Source organism: Echeneis naucrates, chromosome 20 (assembly GCF_900963305.1).
Source record: "Echeneis naucrates chromosome 20, fEcheNa1.1, whole genome shotgun sequence".
NCBI lineage: Eukaryota > Metazoa > Chordata > Actinopteri > Carangiformes > Echeneidae > Echeneis > Echeneis naucrates.
In genome coordinates, this window is record NC_042530.1 from 18816149 (window position 1) to 18832975 (window position 16827).

General features: G+C 42.9%; 1 protein-coding gene across 1 annotated transcript in view; it reads left to right on the top strand.

Moving 5' to 3' along the window:
* The window catches only part of itprid1 (ITPR interacting domain containing 1), a 36286-nt gene extending 34871 nt beyond the window's left edge, over positions 1-1415 (top strand). Inside the window, exon 4 of the mRNA XM_029529682.1 lies at positions 1284-1415. Coding sequence (XP_029385542.1) covers positions 1284-1415 — 132 coding nt within the window. The remainder of the gene's footprint in view (positions 1-1283) is intronic.
* Positions 1416-16827: the final 15412 nt, after the last annotated feature.

Genomic DNA, 16827 nt, shown 5'->3' on the forward strand with positions numbered 1-16827 from the left:
GGGCGTGAAGACGCAACTGCACTGTTGACAAACCTCTCCCAGCAGCACGTTGTTCAAGCACCCATGCGCGAACTCGTTCCTCTAACTGTGGCCACCTAGCCTTTAGCCCGCGATTAGCCTTTTTTGTTTTCTTAATTTCAGTAAGAGTAATCTCCGCTTTTCGCCAGTCTCTTACAAGTTTCTCGCTAACTCCAAACTTTCTTTCTGCTGCTCGATTACCATATTTGGCTGCATATTTCACTATTTGCAGCTTGTAATCTGCAGAATATGGTTTTCTTCTCGGTGCCATTTTTTTTAAGCCCTTCTCAGTTGTTTTTATAAATTACCAGCAATGTTGAAATTATCAACACAGGCCTAGAGCACCCTCTTGTGGTTTAGTGTTAAAATAACATGTGAAATGATACAATAATGTGTTAATAATTTCACACATAAGTCGCACCAGAGTATAAGTCGCACCCCCGGCCAAACTATGAAAAAAACTACGACTTATAATCCGGAAAATACGGTACTAATATTCAAAATAACATAGTTAGCTTACTTTACAGGACACATTAAGAGGTTTAAATAATTCTGTGTTTTACATACCTCCACTTGTGTAACAGTCATGTATTCGGTCCTAAAAGTTTGTTTGGCAGACCCACAATTAAAATCATTAAAATATAAATATCTCAGGGTGCATGCAACTCTACAATACCTGATCAATCAAAAAGCTAACATGATTGTAGAACAATTAAAAAAAAAAAAAAAAAACGCACCACAGGGAATCAAGCAGACACAGATGCACACACAAGGATTTTATGAGTGACTGCTGCAGTCACACCTGCCGCCAATCAACCTCTCCTCCAGTTCCTGTTTACAGCGTCTTCTTGGTCCTAGTGCCCTACATCTATACAAAGAATCTGGGAATAAATTCAGCCATAGCAGATGTTTATTTGAAAATGCTATGGCCAAATTTAAGGAGAATATTCTGAGATCATTTGCTAAACTGCCATGTCTAAATCAAATAGATGACTTCTCCTCTGTACAGATTGATAGCTTGCGAATCGCACTATGGCGTCAATGTGTCCAAATCTTGATTGGCTCTTCAGAAGAAGAAAGTAATGAAACAGCTGAGGCTGGCACCTTGGTATAGCCCTCAAATTTGTGCCTTAAAGCAAATGTCATGCCATAAAAATTGGAAAGGAAGTGCTGGTCCACTAATATAGGTGAATTTAAGAGCACACTATGGTTGCTGGCCTCCATCCATCAGCTGTCTCCATCCATACTCTCATCCCCTCCCACAGTGGAGTGTCATAAGCTTGTTTCTGCAGCAGCTGACGGGACTTCAGCGCTTCCTGGACATTATCAGGGGTGGTAGCAAGACTGCAGCACTAACAGATAAGTTGGACCGCAGAACCCGGCCCACGAGGAGCTGAGCAGGTGAGTAGGTCAAACCAGTAACAGGTGTATTTCTCAGGTGTAAGAGAGCAAGGTGTGGAGTGACCCCTGTCATGTGCTTGATTGACTGAATGGCCCTCTCAGTCATGCTATTTGACTGGGGGTAGTGAGGGCTAGAGTGAAGTGAGTGAGTGAAGCCCCACTTTCAGCACTTGCAAAGGGGACATGATTGGCTATGAGGTGCTCGGCCATGCCATGCTGTGTGAAAACACAATTGAGCTTAACAACTACAGTCCCTGATGTCTTGTCTATCAGATGGAGCACCTCAGGATACTTTGAGAAATAGTCAACAACCAGAAGGAGGGCTTGACCTTGAAAGTCAAACATGTCTGCATTTTGCATCGCAAAAAGTAGCAGCTACAGGCCAGTGGCACTAACATCTCACCTGATGAAGACCCTGGAGTGGCTAGTCCTTGTCCAACTCTGCCCCCTGGTGAGCCCATCACTGGAACCACTCAAGTTTGCCTACCAGCCGGGAATCGGGGTGGACGACGCTGTCATCTTCCTCCAACACTGGGTTCACTCTCACCTGCAGAAACCTGGGAGCTCTGTGTGGGTAATGTTTTTTTATTTCAATACTATACAGCCTACACTTCTGAGAGACAAGCTGGAGTACACCGGGGTGAATCATCACCTCACACACTGGATTCTGGACTATCTCACCAACCGTCCACAGTATGTGTGTCCAACACTGTTGTCTGCAGCAAGGGGGCCTCGCAGGGAACAGTCCTGGCCCTGTTCCTCTTCACCCTCTATACTGCAGACTTCTCCTACAACACACTCACCTGTCACCTGCAGAAGTTCTCTGATGATTCTGTAATTGTCTGGCTCATCACAGATGAAGACGAAAGAGAGTACAGAGGACGGACGTAGGACTTTGTGGACTGGTGCCAGTGGCACCGCCTCCAGATCAACGCGGGGAACACTAAAGAACTGGTAGTGGATTTCCGCAGATGAGCACCCTGCCCTCTGACACCGGTGAACATCCAGGGGACACTTGGGCTTTCACCTAAATAACAAACTAGACTGGACTCTGAACACAACTGCACAAAAAAGGCCAGAGCAGACTTTATCTACTCACGAGACTGAGGTCTTTTGGGGAACTGGGGGCACTCCTGAAGACCTTTTATGACACTGTGGTGGCATCAGCCATCTTTTATGGAGTGGTCTGCAGGGGGAGAAGCATCTCGACGGCTGACAGAAAGAGTCTTGACAAACTGGTCAAGAAGGCCTGCTCTGTCCTGGGATGCCCCCTTGACTCATTGGGGGTGGTAGGAGAGAGGAGGATGATGTTTAAGCTGTCATCCATGTTGGAGAACGACTCCCACCCCTGCAGGACTTCTTAACAACACTGGGGAGCTCCTTCAGCAACAGACTGCGTCACCCAAAGCATGTGAAGGAACGATATCGCAGGTCCTTCTTTCCTGCAGCTGTCAGACTTCACAACCAGCAGTTGCAGAACCAGCAGACCACACACAAAACTAACTGTATTGTATATATTTTTTCTATAGTACTACTGTACATACTTTTTATATTACTTATCTATATTATTTGCTTATATTGTTTATACTGTACATTGTTATCTATTGACTAATTCTATTTCTTTTTTATTGATGCACTCTTTTTCTGCTGTAATACTGTAATAAATTTTCCCACTGTGGGACAAATAAAGGAATATCTTATCTTATGGCCGATCTGGCACTCCATGAGGGAGCAACGGCTCTCTCTGGTTACTGGGGAGCTTCTCTTGGCAGGACGGGCATGACTCAACCATTCTGTGTACATCAGCAGTGATACTAGACCAGTACATAAGTGCCCTGGCGTGTGCTAGTGAGCGTCGAATGCCCTGGTGTACAGTGTGAAGCCGCTGGAGCAGATCAGATAATACTGGGGATAATAATGCACCTGTAAAACTTGTGTGTGGGGCTGGCATAACAACTGCATCACACTGTCTGTCTCTGTGGCTTCAGCATGATGTCTCCCCCTAGTGATGAGTGGTGGGTGACTGTATAGATGACTTTTTCCACACTATGATCACACTCCTCTAGCACATTAGTTGGTGGCACAGTACATGACAGCGTGTTGGCAATCCACACGTCTTTCCCGGGTGTATCAACAACTTTGAAGTCATATTTTTGGATTTGTAGGAGCATACACTGAAGCACGAGCACGGGCATTTCCAATGGGCTTAGTGACGATGGCCTCCAATAGCCTGTGGCCACTTTGTACTGTCACTGGGACATATTGGTGAAACCTCTGCTGGGCAAACACAATGGCCAGGAGCTCATTTTGTATTTGGTCATAATTCTGTTCAGCCCAAACAACGCTCTGGACACATAGGATATTGACTGTTTGCCTTGCACCAGACAAGCCCCAGATCCATCTTTGGATGCTTCTGCTTATATCTAAACATCTTCCCCAGGATTGAAGAAGCGGAGCACTGGGGCTGAGCTGATGGCTGTCTTCAGGTGATTCCACGCAACCTGGTGCTTAGGGTGCCACAGTCAAGCAACATCCTTCCCAAGAAGCTGCCTGAGTAGTGCAGTGAGTGCAGACTCGTTTGGTATGTACTAGGATAGATAGCGTGTCATACCTAGCAGCCGCAGAAAGGCTTTTTTATCAGATGGTGAAGACAGTTGTGTAATTGCTGCAACCTTGGTGTCATCTGGTCTGCACTAATGATGTGTCCCATGTACTTTACCTCATTCACCATGTACTGTATCTTGTCTGGGTTGAACGTGACGTTCAGACTCTTGGCTCGTTCCGTGACCTGCTGCAACATCTGGTCATGCTCTGCTTTACTAGTGGCTGCGACTATCATGTCATCTGCTATTATGTGGACACTCTCAATGTCCCCAAAGCACTCTGAGTCCATCTGCTGGAATACCTCACTCGCTGATTTTATTCCAAATGGGAGGCGGTTGAACTTGTACCTTCCCCATGGGGTGTTGAATGGGCACAGATCAGAAGACTCCTCATCCAACTTTATCTGCCAATACCCATTCTTCTCATCAAGGATTGTGAAGATCCTCTTGCCTGACAGTTTGCTTTGCACATCCTCAGGGGTGGGTATGTTGTAGTGCTGACGCAGAATGGCATTAAAGTGACTGGGGTTAAGACAGACTCTCAGAGAGTGATTTTTCTTCTCTGTCACAACAAAGCTATTGACCCATTTAGTTGGCTTTGTGACCTTGTTCACCACACCCTGTTGTTCCAAGTCATCAATAGTCTCTTTCAGCCTATCCTGCACCATAAAGAGAAACTTTCTGCACCCATGGATGACAGGAGGAACAGCAGGGTCTGTGTAGATGTGATGAGTGCATGGAACTCACCAAGACCAGTGAAGACAGACTTGTAGCATCTAAGCAGCTGTCCCTTTGTATGTGGGGCAGAATGACTCAGTGTGTGCACCCTCCTGATGAGGCCAGCCGCACAAAGTCTTTCTTGCCTAGGAGAGCTGAGTCAGATGCGTGTGTGATGAAGAAGTCCAGATGTGCTTCTTTGTGCTGAGTTTGAACATGCAGTGTCATCACACCGTTTGGGATGATGTGTTGCCCACCATAGGCCAGGAGAACAGTCTTAGTAGGCCTGAGGTCCAGGTGAATGGTAAGTCGTTTGCCATCGTCTGTGGCAGTACATTCGCCGAGGCCACTGTGTCCAACGTTTCTGCCGCCTATACGCAGGTTAGTGTGCCAGTCTTCGTCATAATCTGACTCTGTGTTTGAGACAGCCCGTATGAATAACGTGTCCATTTCAATGTCCGTGTCAACTGGGGCAAAATCCTCGGTTGACTTGCACATAATTGCAAAGTGTTTCTTTCTTCCACACTTGTTGTATTCAACATTGTAGGCAGGGCATTTCCTTGGCCTGCAGGCTCTCCCACCCTTGGTACACAGGAATTGCTGCTGTTCAGTGAGTGAGCGCCTGGCTGGCTTTACCTGTTGTCCTGACTGCACATTTAATTTCCACTGTTGGTGTCCTGGCTTCTCAACAGCATGCACAAACTGCTCCTCTGAGCTGCTGGCCAATATCGCCCTTGCCTGTGCGGACGTTACTTCCTTAACACAGCACACATCTACTGCTTTAGCCAGGGTGAGATCAGAAATGGAGAGTAGCCTCTCCCTCAGTCCATTATCAGTGACATTGAATATATCTTTTGTCTCTTATCATGAGATCCTCTATGTCTCTGAGCTCACAATTGCGTGCTTTCTTCCTCAACTCAGAAATAAATTTGTCAATACCTGCTTGCTCATCAAACTTACATGCCCAGAACTGATATCTCTCAAAGACTGTATTCTTCTTGGGGGCAAAGTAGACTTCAAAAGTCTTCAAGACTTCAGTTACGTTTGGTGATGCTGCATCCTCATCATGTATTTCCAGTGTGTTGTATATGTGGTTCCTCCCCTATACAGTGAAGCAACAGAGCGATTTTTGGTTCCTCCGGCCTGTCATTAAGCCCAGCAGCAACAAAATATAAGTGTAGCTGTTGTTCCCACTTATGCAAATTCTCTGCCATGCTACCAAACATTAGCAGCGGTGGCGGGGGTGTCAGTGCTTGCATGGTCGTAGCGAGGCTTGCATTCAGTTAGCTTAGCTCCGCTGCCGTTGAAGCTGTGTCACCAGTGTCCACAAGTTGTAGTTGAGCCACAGACGTCCTGCTCCAAAGACGACACTACTGCCGTTCTGACACTGTGTCGTGTATCTACTGCAGCTTGTAAACTATTTGTCCCATTTCTGCTGTCTTTCACAGTGTTGCCATCTGCTGTGGTGCCATTGCCATTAACACTGTAGATGTGTCACCTCTGTGAACGAATCAAACAATTTTTAAGTCCAGTAGATTCAGTGTTGTTGAAGGCTTAAGATTTTGGTTTGTGTGTAATTCCTTTCTGTACTGTAACTCCTAATTGAAGAAAAGCGCCGGACTGTTGTGTCTACACCCGCCACATACTAAGTTCTTAGTATGTTTTTATTTCTGTTTTACATACAATTTGATCTAATATAAATCTTCTCATGTGTTGCTATTTATTTTTATCCTTTGTGTGTCTTAAGATAACTTCTGTTGATTTAAAGTAAACTAATTCAGAACACAGGCAACCTCCTTGGCCGTTTTGTCCGGTGTTGAGTTACCACACAGTTAAATTTGCAAGGTCTTTTCAAGTCCTAATACTGAGCTCTGTTGAGTTGACAGATGTAACACACTGAACCTGTGAACCACTGTATTTCTGTGTGGAAAAAATTCAGTGAACAGACAAAAAAACAACAGAAAAAAGGTTGTAAAGCTGATTATAATTTGCTGCTGATTAGTAAGAAGATGACGTATTTCCTTACTTGTGAAAACTGTATTATTTAGATCATGATTTTCTTTGTTTCTGTTATCAGGAATTTAGCTTCAGGATGCAAAAAGGAACAGAAAACATATAAGGCACAGACTACAAAGTCTTAACTCATGCCAAAAAATGTGTAAATTATTGTTATATGGCCTTTGTTTACTTCTTTCTGTCACCTGCCTTACCCGAACTCTAACCAGACTGGTAGTTTTTTACAATTAGATTGTTTGCTTTGCCATACATCATCAACCAGATCAGCATGATCTCCCCAGGCTGTGGTTGAAAAGTGACAGACACCAGGCCATAATAACCTTTTAGTTCCTGCAAGAAAAGGTTGGAAAGTGGCTTTTGTCTTACCTCTTCAAACATTACTTAACATCAATCCTGGTTCTATGATTATAGAGTGGGGTGTTTCACTATCAGAATTGCTTCAGGTGTGGCCGTCATGTAGGCCTTCATGACCGGATGTCTGTTTATGTCAGACAGGCCAACCTGTGGGAGAGCCCCACCTTGCCTTATTCTGGAAATTAACTGGAAAAATAAACAGTCTCTCTGAACATCTCCCAGTGGCTGAACCTTATTGCTGAATATATTTCTTTGGAGAAAATATCTGCTACCTGAAAAAACTTGCTGAAAAAAATTCTGCAACTCTCTGAACCTTAATTTGTATCTCAACCTTACTGTCCTGGGACCTACCAATTTCCAACCTACTAGCACATGCCATGTCTGCTCATACCTTGCCTGCATTATAATATTACTCTCTCTGCTGAGGTGATTCTTGTTTATGGCAATATTTTTATTACCCTCCACATCCAAGATCACAAAGTTGAATCCCTGGACCACAAAATCCTGAGCTTACATTAGGGGTGCTACTCACATTCTTACCCCTGGGTTGAGCTCTGGTTCTGAGGGGTCTGCCCAGCTGACCCCCCTCCACCTTGGACTGCTGAACCAGAGGCCCTCTGGTTGGGGACTGGGCCCTCACTTCACTTGCCTGCATCCTAAATTGAACTCACATCTCGCTTCAGCCACCACACTCACTATGTAATTTTGTCACAGCCACAGTTAGGTACACCACACACACCCTACACAAGATTTTAATGCACCACACCTTGGGGGACAAACCGGGGTGGGTTTGGGGGCACTCCATTGGGGCAAGCTGTAGGAGAGAGTTTTGCTGCAGTCCTCTGACATCCTGCCACCCTCCTCTCCTTTCCCCCACTCTTAATGCATCACACCACATCCAAGGTCACAGGGTCATGGTGCAGGACACAGGAAAAGGGACACTTTCACTTGTAATTAGTCATGGCATGGCTGGCTGGATGGCGCATGGGGCCGGCAGCCCAACGGCGTACGGTTTGGTCATGTACTCTAGCTTCTCTGTGTCCTCATGGCTGGGGTTTATCTCCTGGCGCTGTTTGGGGATTGGGAGTCCTGCCGGTGCTTGGAAGATTTCCTTCTTCCAAGGTCTCCTTGGTCTGTGTGTTGGTGGCACTGTGGTCACTCTGCCCTTGCGACCCTTCACCATTCTGGTGCTTTGCTGGCATTCGCCTGCAGGGTTATTGCTGGGGCTCTCAGTTGGGTCTTTTTCAGTTGGTATTGTGCCACCTGCCGCCTTGTTCGGTGGGTGGAGGATGGGGTTCGGGGTATGAGATGTTGGTGGCAGATGTGTATGGGGGGTGTTGGGGGGCATGGGGCCTTGCTCTGTGTGCCACCTGGAACACTGGGGGCTGCGGTAGCTCTCTGGGCTTGGTATCTCATGTGCTGCTGCACAAAGGGTGGTGGGCAAGGGAATCTGGGGCCCTTGACCCGACTCTGGGCCCTGGTGATGGATGGTCTCACTCATACTTAGGGAATGCCCACATGCATGTGTGGTTCCACTTGCCAGCTTGTGTTGGGTCACATCATGAAGAATTGATGAATCCTGCCTAAAATGGGCTGAGCTGGAATTCGTTCCAGGACCCACTGCGACTAGAAACAGATAAGCAGTAAAAGATGAATTAATGAGTGAATATTCCTTCATGGCCCCTGCCACACACTTGTTGAATACCTTGGGGGCTACTGAAAGACTAAACGGGATAAATTAATACTTGTAGGTTATGCCCCGGATAGCAAATCTTAGATGTTTACAATGTAAAAATATGTCTGCTGGATAAATTGGCAAACAAATATTTTGGAAGAATAGATTGACAGAGCACTCTGTGTGTCCTCTGAACGCCATCTAGAAATTTACTTTGGGTTTGTTGAGTTTGGAGTTTTCATAGCCTAGATCAATTCTGCGGACATCTGAACTTAATTTATTCTGTAAAAGAGAGGAGTGGACAGAAGTTGTGAGTGGTTGTTTGTCTCTGTCTGTCTCTATGTGTTGGCACTGCAATGACGACCTGTCCAAAAGCTGTTAAAGATGAATGAGTGAATGATTGAATGAATTTGCTACAATACACAGTCTACATGCCATCACATGTGTAAGATATGGGCAGACTGAACCATTGGTCTCCCACCACTTTAGTGGATCTGCACTTCTCTGGAAAAAGGGCTACTCATCTTTCAGCATGTTTCTCTGTCTGCGGCTAACAAACATTCTTTCCCTCTCTTGTTTCTCCCCTGTTCGTGTGGTCACTATGCTGGTGTCTGTGACCCCTGCCCTCCCGTTTCTACCCAGCATGGACACACAGACATCACCACACCTCTAACAGACAAAAGACGTGAAAATAACCAAACAAAACATTTACTCTCAAACAAGAACCATCTCCCCTTGTTCACTTCAAAGAGCTGACTGGCAGAGTTGTACAGTATTTTTCACCAACAACACCAATCGACCTCTTATCTCTTTCATAACTTCTACACTTTTTGAGCAGGAACAGCATTAAGTATAATGCTCAATTAAAAAGTTGCCCTAGTTTGAGGGTTTTACCAAGCCAAAAACTGGCTTGTTTTGTGCTCTCTGCACTCAGGCAGTTGTCATGGCAACCCTGGCTTCAGGGAACAGGTGCAGGTGTGCGTGCTATAAATGGAGACACATATACAGACATGCACATACACATATAGTTAAAACCCATGTAGTTCATGGGCTTTAGCAAATAAAAGTTCAGGAGTGTAAATGCAAACAGAAAATCTTTATATTTTTCAGTTTTCCTTTGTCTCTGTATCTCCTATTCTCCACAGTATTCTTTAGGTGATTTGGAGCAGATGATAATGTGTCTCCAGCAGTTTCGCTTTGTCCTTAGCAACATGGAGGAACAGCTCTCAGAAGACCAGGCTGAAATTTACACTGCTCTTTCTGAGCAAGACAGGTATACTTTTTGGTTTATACAAATGTTTGGCCATTTTACTGTGTCCCCATTCATCATTCGCATTACATACATACAGTTGTATACTGGCCATGGCCAAAATGAGGTGGTCCAGTCAATGGAGGATTTTCATTATGTGTCCCTAACTGACACAATAGTGTAAAAGCACTATTTACATCACATCCACAGGTAAAACGCCCTTGTTTTTACCAGCTGACGGAGCTGAAACACAAGACATTACCTTTTAAGTAAACAAACAAAAAAGTATATAATTTTCATGTCTAAAAGCTGGGGCTCAAACAAGGTCAGCGATAAAGGTCCATTGTAAATGAAAAAAAAAAAAATCTGACATAAAGAGTATATATAGAATGAATTTTCTCATCTAATTAGCATATTATGATAGATGATGTCACGAGTTGGAAGTTTTCTTGAACACTGTAACCAGTCCATAAACTGTGTGTGCAGGGAGAAAATGCAGGACATAAAGGAGCTGAGGGAAGCAGTAAAACAGGAGGCTGCAGAGCTGGAAATGCAGCTGAATGAACTGGCTCATTACTATGATGACAGCTTGAAAATGGTAATACATTAATTACATAAACACATACCTCTCTGCTAGACACACATCTTACAAACTGTTGTGATACCACAGTTATTTTCCCTTTAAGCTTGGAGGACTTCATGCTGTCTTTCTGAACTCAGGTCCGGTTCAGGGCTCAGATCTGGTGGTCTAATATGTTGTTATTATTAGTGGCTAGAAGTATTATAAACATTCAGTTAAACATACAGTGGTTGCCTTTTATTTCCACCACAAACACAAGAAAATGCAGCAGCCTTGGTGGCTTAACTTTGTAAGGGCACAGCATACAAAAAAAGCAACAACTAATGATAATTTACCATGTTGAAATGAGCCTCCTGAACAGAACCCTGTAAACTGAAGCCTGAGCTAATGCTTCCAAAGCTAGTGTTGCATTATTAAAGGATATTTGTTTTTACCATCAGTTTATAATTTCTGTATTATTATCTGTTTTTTTAAATTAATATTTTGTTGTTCAATAGAAGATGGACAGACTGTTGGATGAGCAGTCTGTGCTGTGCTCACAGCTTAGAGTGCCCACATTATCAAGCCCCACTACTAACAGGACAGTAGCCACTCAGTGTTGTCTCCTGCCCTGGGTCACCACAGCTGACGTGCAGAGCGCATCCTCCTGGAACACATGGACTGCAAACTCCCCCAGTCAGGGATGTCTTCCCACTAAGAAAGGCAAGCTGGAGAAGAAAGGCTTCCACCAGAAAGTCAGAACATTACATCATGACCTGTCAGAAAACAAGTAGAAATGTTCTATACATGCCTGCTACCTTCAGGATTTATGATTGAAGTTTTCTGAAGCAGTACAACTCTGCAGATTTAATTTTGTTCACTTGACATTTCAGGGGATATTTACATAATCCAGGTACAGAACCAGAGACGAACATAAGGCCAGACAGCCCTGACAGAAGACAGCGCTTCTGTCAGGACTTCTGTCTGTGCACTGTTAGTTTTCACTTTTAGAAATAAACACAATAACCACAGTCGCAATTATCATTCAAAACATTCACTGCATAAGATTATTTATGCACTTTGTTAAACAGTTAACATGATTGAATAAGATTTATAAGATTTGTATTTATTCCACAAATTACAATTTTAATTTGTATAATTCTATCACTAAGTGTATTTAATCTGATGTGCATTCATGTGTGTTTTCATCACACTGAATTAGTCTTTTACTGTACAAAAGCCTTGAACTGAGTCTTTAGATTTCTTTGTCCCGAACAGGTCTGCCAAATGACCAAAGCACCCTCATTCAAGTGCGTCCACATAGACAAGCTATTTATTTATTTTCTGTCAGACTTGATCCATAGAGACTCACAGCAAGACTCACTAAAGCAGTGTAAGGAATGGGTTATAATCCGATAGGTTTTGCTACACTCTGCATGTATACATATTAGGTTTCTGAACTTGACCACATTCTCCTAAAATGCCATACAGTGGTCTGCATCAAAATATTCTGTCATTGTTGTTACATTCATATTTTTCGGATAGGTGTGTTCATGCAAAAACCTAACTGAAGTCAATGCAATTATTTAATAAAACTCTTCATAATATACTTTATATTTGTAACATTGGGTTACAACATAACCCTAACCCTTACATTCTAACATATGTGTTCCTTTTTTTCAAGAACAGAAATGTATTTTGTGATTTAGAACACTATCAATCTCATCATGCCATTGTCCTCACCCGTTGTCACATTTATTTTAAATGTAACACAAACATGGCAAGGGATAGTTCAGGCTCCTCCTCTAAGCTTCATACAGTACGTTGACATGCACAGTTAAGTCAAGCTATGGTTATAGCTCTGGTTACATAGGTTATTTTTATTTGGCTTCTAAGTATTCTACAAACAGTGACCAATTTATTTAGAACATCCCCGTCTTCGCAAAATCCAAAATGTTTCCACACACAGGATCGAAAAGGTGGCTTGTAGGTGGTTGTGAATTTCTTTCTCACTGTCTCCTCCGTCATGCTGCATTTTGTTGTTGCTGAGTTTCGTGCTGCTGTCAGTGCGTGCTGATTATGTCACAGACAGGCAAACTGAATCCAGTAACAATTAACATTTATTCAGTGCAAAAACAAACAAACACACATCCATACAATTTTTGTGCTTAAATCCAATCATTACACCCCTACTTGGTGCAAAACTTAAGCACATGTACTTTAAAAACCCAGTTTTGGTCCAAGTAGTGATAACCCAGAGTCGTTAGGTCTAGTATGTCAAAGTCTCAGTAGCCAAGTCTGCTCTTGTCTTTCAGTCTCTACTGAGACAGAGGTAAGTGAGAGCTATTCATCCTCATTCCGTCTCTGTGTTCATTTAATTTTGTCATCAGCTCAATCTTCTTTTCTGGCTTTCTTTATCAGCTGTCTTTATATGTGCATCAAGGTTCTGAATCACATCCCGGTATTTCTTTGTGTGTGTGTTTGTGGGTTTTTTTGTTTTTTTTTGTATTCCTCCCTTCTCTAGATTTGCTTTATGTAAAGTGTCTTGATGTAACTCTGCTATGATTCAGCTGTTCACAACCGTTGTTCTTACTCATTAACAAATTTGTAACACATTTTTTCTGATGATGTTTGATCAACCTAAAAGGTTGAAATATCAATAAAACCCATCATACAGCTTCAAGAACAAATCACATGCAAACACAATAAGAAGGGTAAGAAAGCCTTTTCATTTCATTATTAAGAAGACATCACAGTCCATGTTTCCAATGCATTTAATGGAGGCATGTAATCGTGTTCTTTGTGCTGAACATAATAAATTTTACTTGAAATGTAGGCCTCAGGTGCCTGTTCTGTTCTGTTTTTTTGTGTGTGTTTGTGTTTCTGTGTGTCTCTCTGTATATGTGTGTGTTTGTGTCTGTGTATGTCTGTATGTGTGTTTCTGTATGTATGTATGTATGTATGTGCCTATGTATAGGACTGAATGTCTGAATATTTGTGTTACCTTGTATGTGCCTGGCTGTGTTTTTTGGTCCCCGTCTGTTTATAAGTGTGTGTATGTGTCTGCGTATGTCTATATATGCGTGTCTGTATGCGTCTTTATATCAGTCTCTGTGTGTTGTGCAGTCTAACACAAATGTCAGTCGTCACAGTTGATCAGCTGCTTTCATATCAGAGGAGTCAGGGATGAGTACATGGATTTGTCTGTCCGAGAAGAAATCCTTCAAACTGATGGCCATAGTCAGCGTTTGTCAGCTGTGCGTTTGTGTGCATGTCTGTATTCGTGTTTTGTGTCTGTATGTCTGTATATCAGTCTGTGTGTGCCCTGCAGTCTAACACAAATTTCAGTAGTAACAGCTGATCAGCAGTCTGATGACATCACTGACTGCAGCTGTGTGTCTGAGCTTGGATTGCGTCATCCTTCTCAGAAAGCCCATTAGAAAACAGGTTCATTTCTGTCGGCGAGCCTGTCACTCTGGGGCAATTTGTGATTAAACTGTAACTCCTATCAGAAAACGGAGCAGACGCTGAGCACCGCAAAAAGTGTGTGAAGCTATGTGTGTATTTCGGTGTTTCTAGGATGTACCTTGTGGACACGGGAGCGATTTAAAAACATATGAAAATGTGAACTCCTCTCCCTCTAGCCAGAGAGAAATACATGGGGAGTAATAGGAGAGACGAGGGTTGAGCATGTCTTTTAGAGGGGCATAGTTCAAAAAGTAAACACATTTTTCAAGAGAGGACAAGAATCTCTACAACTTTGAAGAAAATGACGTCTGTGCATTAAACTAAGTGCTCGTGAGGGCAATTTCCAAAAATTTTTTTCGATGATCATCAGCTCACCAACGCACTCCTCCACTCTAAGCCACCAACATTCCGTGCAATACGCACACATGGGAAACTAAAATTTGCAGCAGAAATGAGGTGAAATGAGCATCACACTTAAACAATCGCTGATGGAAAAGTATAAAAGATATTCGAAAGATGAAAACATGACAAGACAACAATTTTTTCTCCGTTTTAAAGGTAAAATAGACTATGTAGCTGGATGTATGCCAAAGTATCAGAGGTTTGAAAAAGTTGAAGATTTTTGAGGATTTTCGCCATCTCTCATAGGAAATGAATGGAGTTTTTTGGCCACGTAAAATCCAGCTGTAAAAGTTTATCTGAAGATGCTGTGACTAAATTTAAAGAGAACATTCAGTCATCATTTCCAACAATGCCATATCTAAATTCAAATCATCAGGTTGATGACCTTGTGATTAGCACTATGGCCGCACTGTGTTCAAATCTTGATGATATCGCCCCTCTCAAAAAGAAAGTAATCAAACAGAGGAGGCTGGCTCTGTGGTATAATTTCCAAATTTGTGCCTTAAAGCAGACGTCAAGGAAAGTAGAAAGATGTTGGCATTCCAGTAACTCGGAACAGTCTCACTGAGCCTGGAAAGATCACTTAAAAATGTATAAAAAACCTCTCTGCAGCACTAGTTGTTCATATTTCTCAGCACTAATAGAAGCACTGTACTTACAGCACTGTAGCCAGGCTGACAGAGAGTCATAGGTCAATTGAACCAGTGATCCCCTTAGCTCTCAGTGGTGATGAGTTTATGGACTTTTTTACAGATAAGATTCTCACAATCAGAGAAAGAATTCATCAGCCCTTACCTACATTGGACAATAATCTTAGATCTGATTAATTTGACCCTATCTTTGGGTTATGTACCTCAGACTCTTTGACCGCAGTCATCGAACTTCAGCTTAAAAAGCCGAAACTTGATCCAAATGTTTTGGCCAACTATAGACCCATATTGAACTTGCATTCATTTCTAAAATCATTGAGAAAGCAGTAGCAAACCAATTACATGACCATCTGGATAGGAACGGTTTGCTTGAAGAATTTCAGTCAGGATTTAGAGCCCATAATAGCACAGAAACAGCACTGGTTAAAGTATCCAATGATACCAGCTGTGGTACACGGCTCCTCCTCGCTTCATTCGAGTATTTTGGAAAGAGAAACTTATTGTGTTGACTTACCTTGATGCTATCTTCCTATTCTCAGTTTTTTTCCAGTGTCTCCCTCCGTGCCTCACACCAGTTCCCAGACCAGCACTCTCTCTCACCTTTTCGTTCCACCCTGGACTCTGGACTACCTTTGTTCCAACACTTTGTGTCGCAATAAAACCTGTTTTACCGTTCCACCTCTCTGGCAGCTTTTGGGTTCTTAATCTCCATCTCGTCATGCTTCCACCTTCTTTTCCTAATATGTGCCTTGCATTTCTGAAGTACAGCTGAGAACTGCCTCTCTTGCTTGCCTCTGAATGTCATTTACAAGATCCTCCATGGAGCCCACCATTGCTTGAACTGTACTCTCAGCAACACCAGATATTTGCAACTGTGCCACAATAGAAGCACACATTTAACACATGATTATTGTCAGCAGAGAGCTGGGTAGTTGTTGGAGAGTCTGTACTGACAGCCTGTAAAGTTGAGAGCTCACCAATTTCACCCTGAGTGTATGTGTAACAAAGAATCTAACAAAGATCCCTGACTGCAAACATGTTTTTTTAAGTAAAAAATCTCCCATCTAAGTGGGCCATTTTGCCAAAAATCTTCCAGACACTTCCTCTCCAAACATCATGTTGAAGTCTTGGTCAATCTAAAGAGGAACACACATTTTCATACTTAGTTAAACTGTTAAACTTAGTTAAACCCTACACCTTGAATAATTTCATAGTTCACTTAAAGGAAAAGTTTCTTTCTTACCAAGCCAGGGATGTCAAGGAATCTTGGGAAGATATCCAAGACTGTTGAAGAGCACTGCTGATCTTGATACAGTGACTGGCGGTACTGAAATGTGGCCCTCATCTTCTCTTTGATTGCTGATGCATCAGTTTAATGTTTCAAAAAAGGATATTGCTTCATGACACTGATTACTGAGCAGCTGCTTATCAGAGCAGAGAGCCATCTCTGCTCCATCTCTTTGGACTATCTTGATAGGCAGTGTTGGTGGGTGATTTCCGGGATGGTCTTTATCCTCCAAGCCAGGTAGCCAGACCAGCTCTGTGGGTCATAGAAGTGTTCCTGTAATATTAAAAACAATACATTGTAGAGTGAGATCAGAGCATATTTCTACTTCCTACGTTGACATACAACGTCATCATTTACAAACTTACATATCCATTGTCTAAGTATGGATCTCTGAGGCTGGGAAATACAGAGATGATACCCAAAGCAT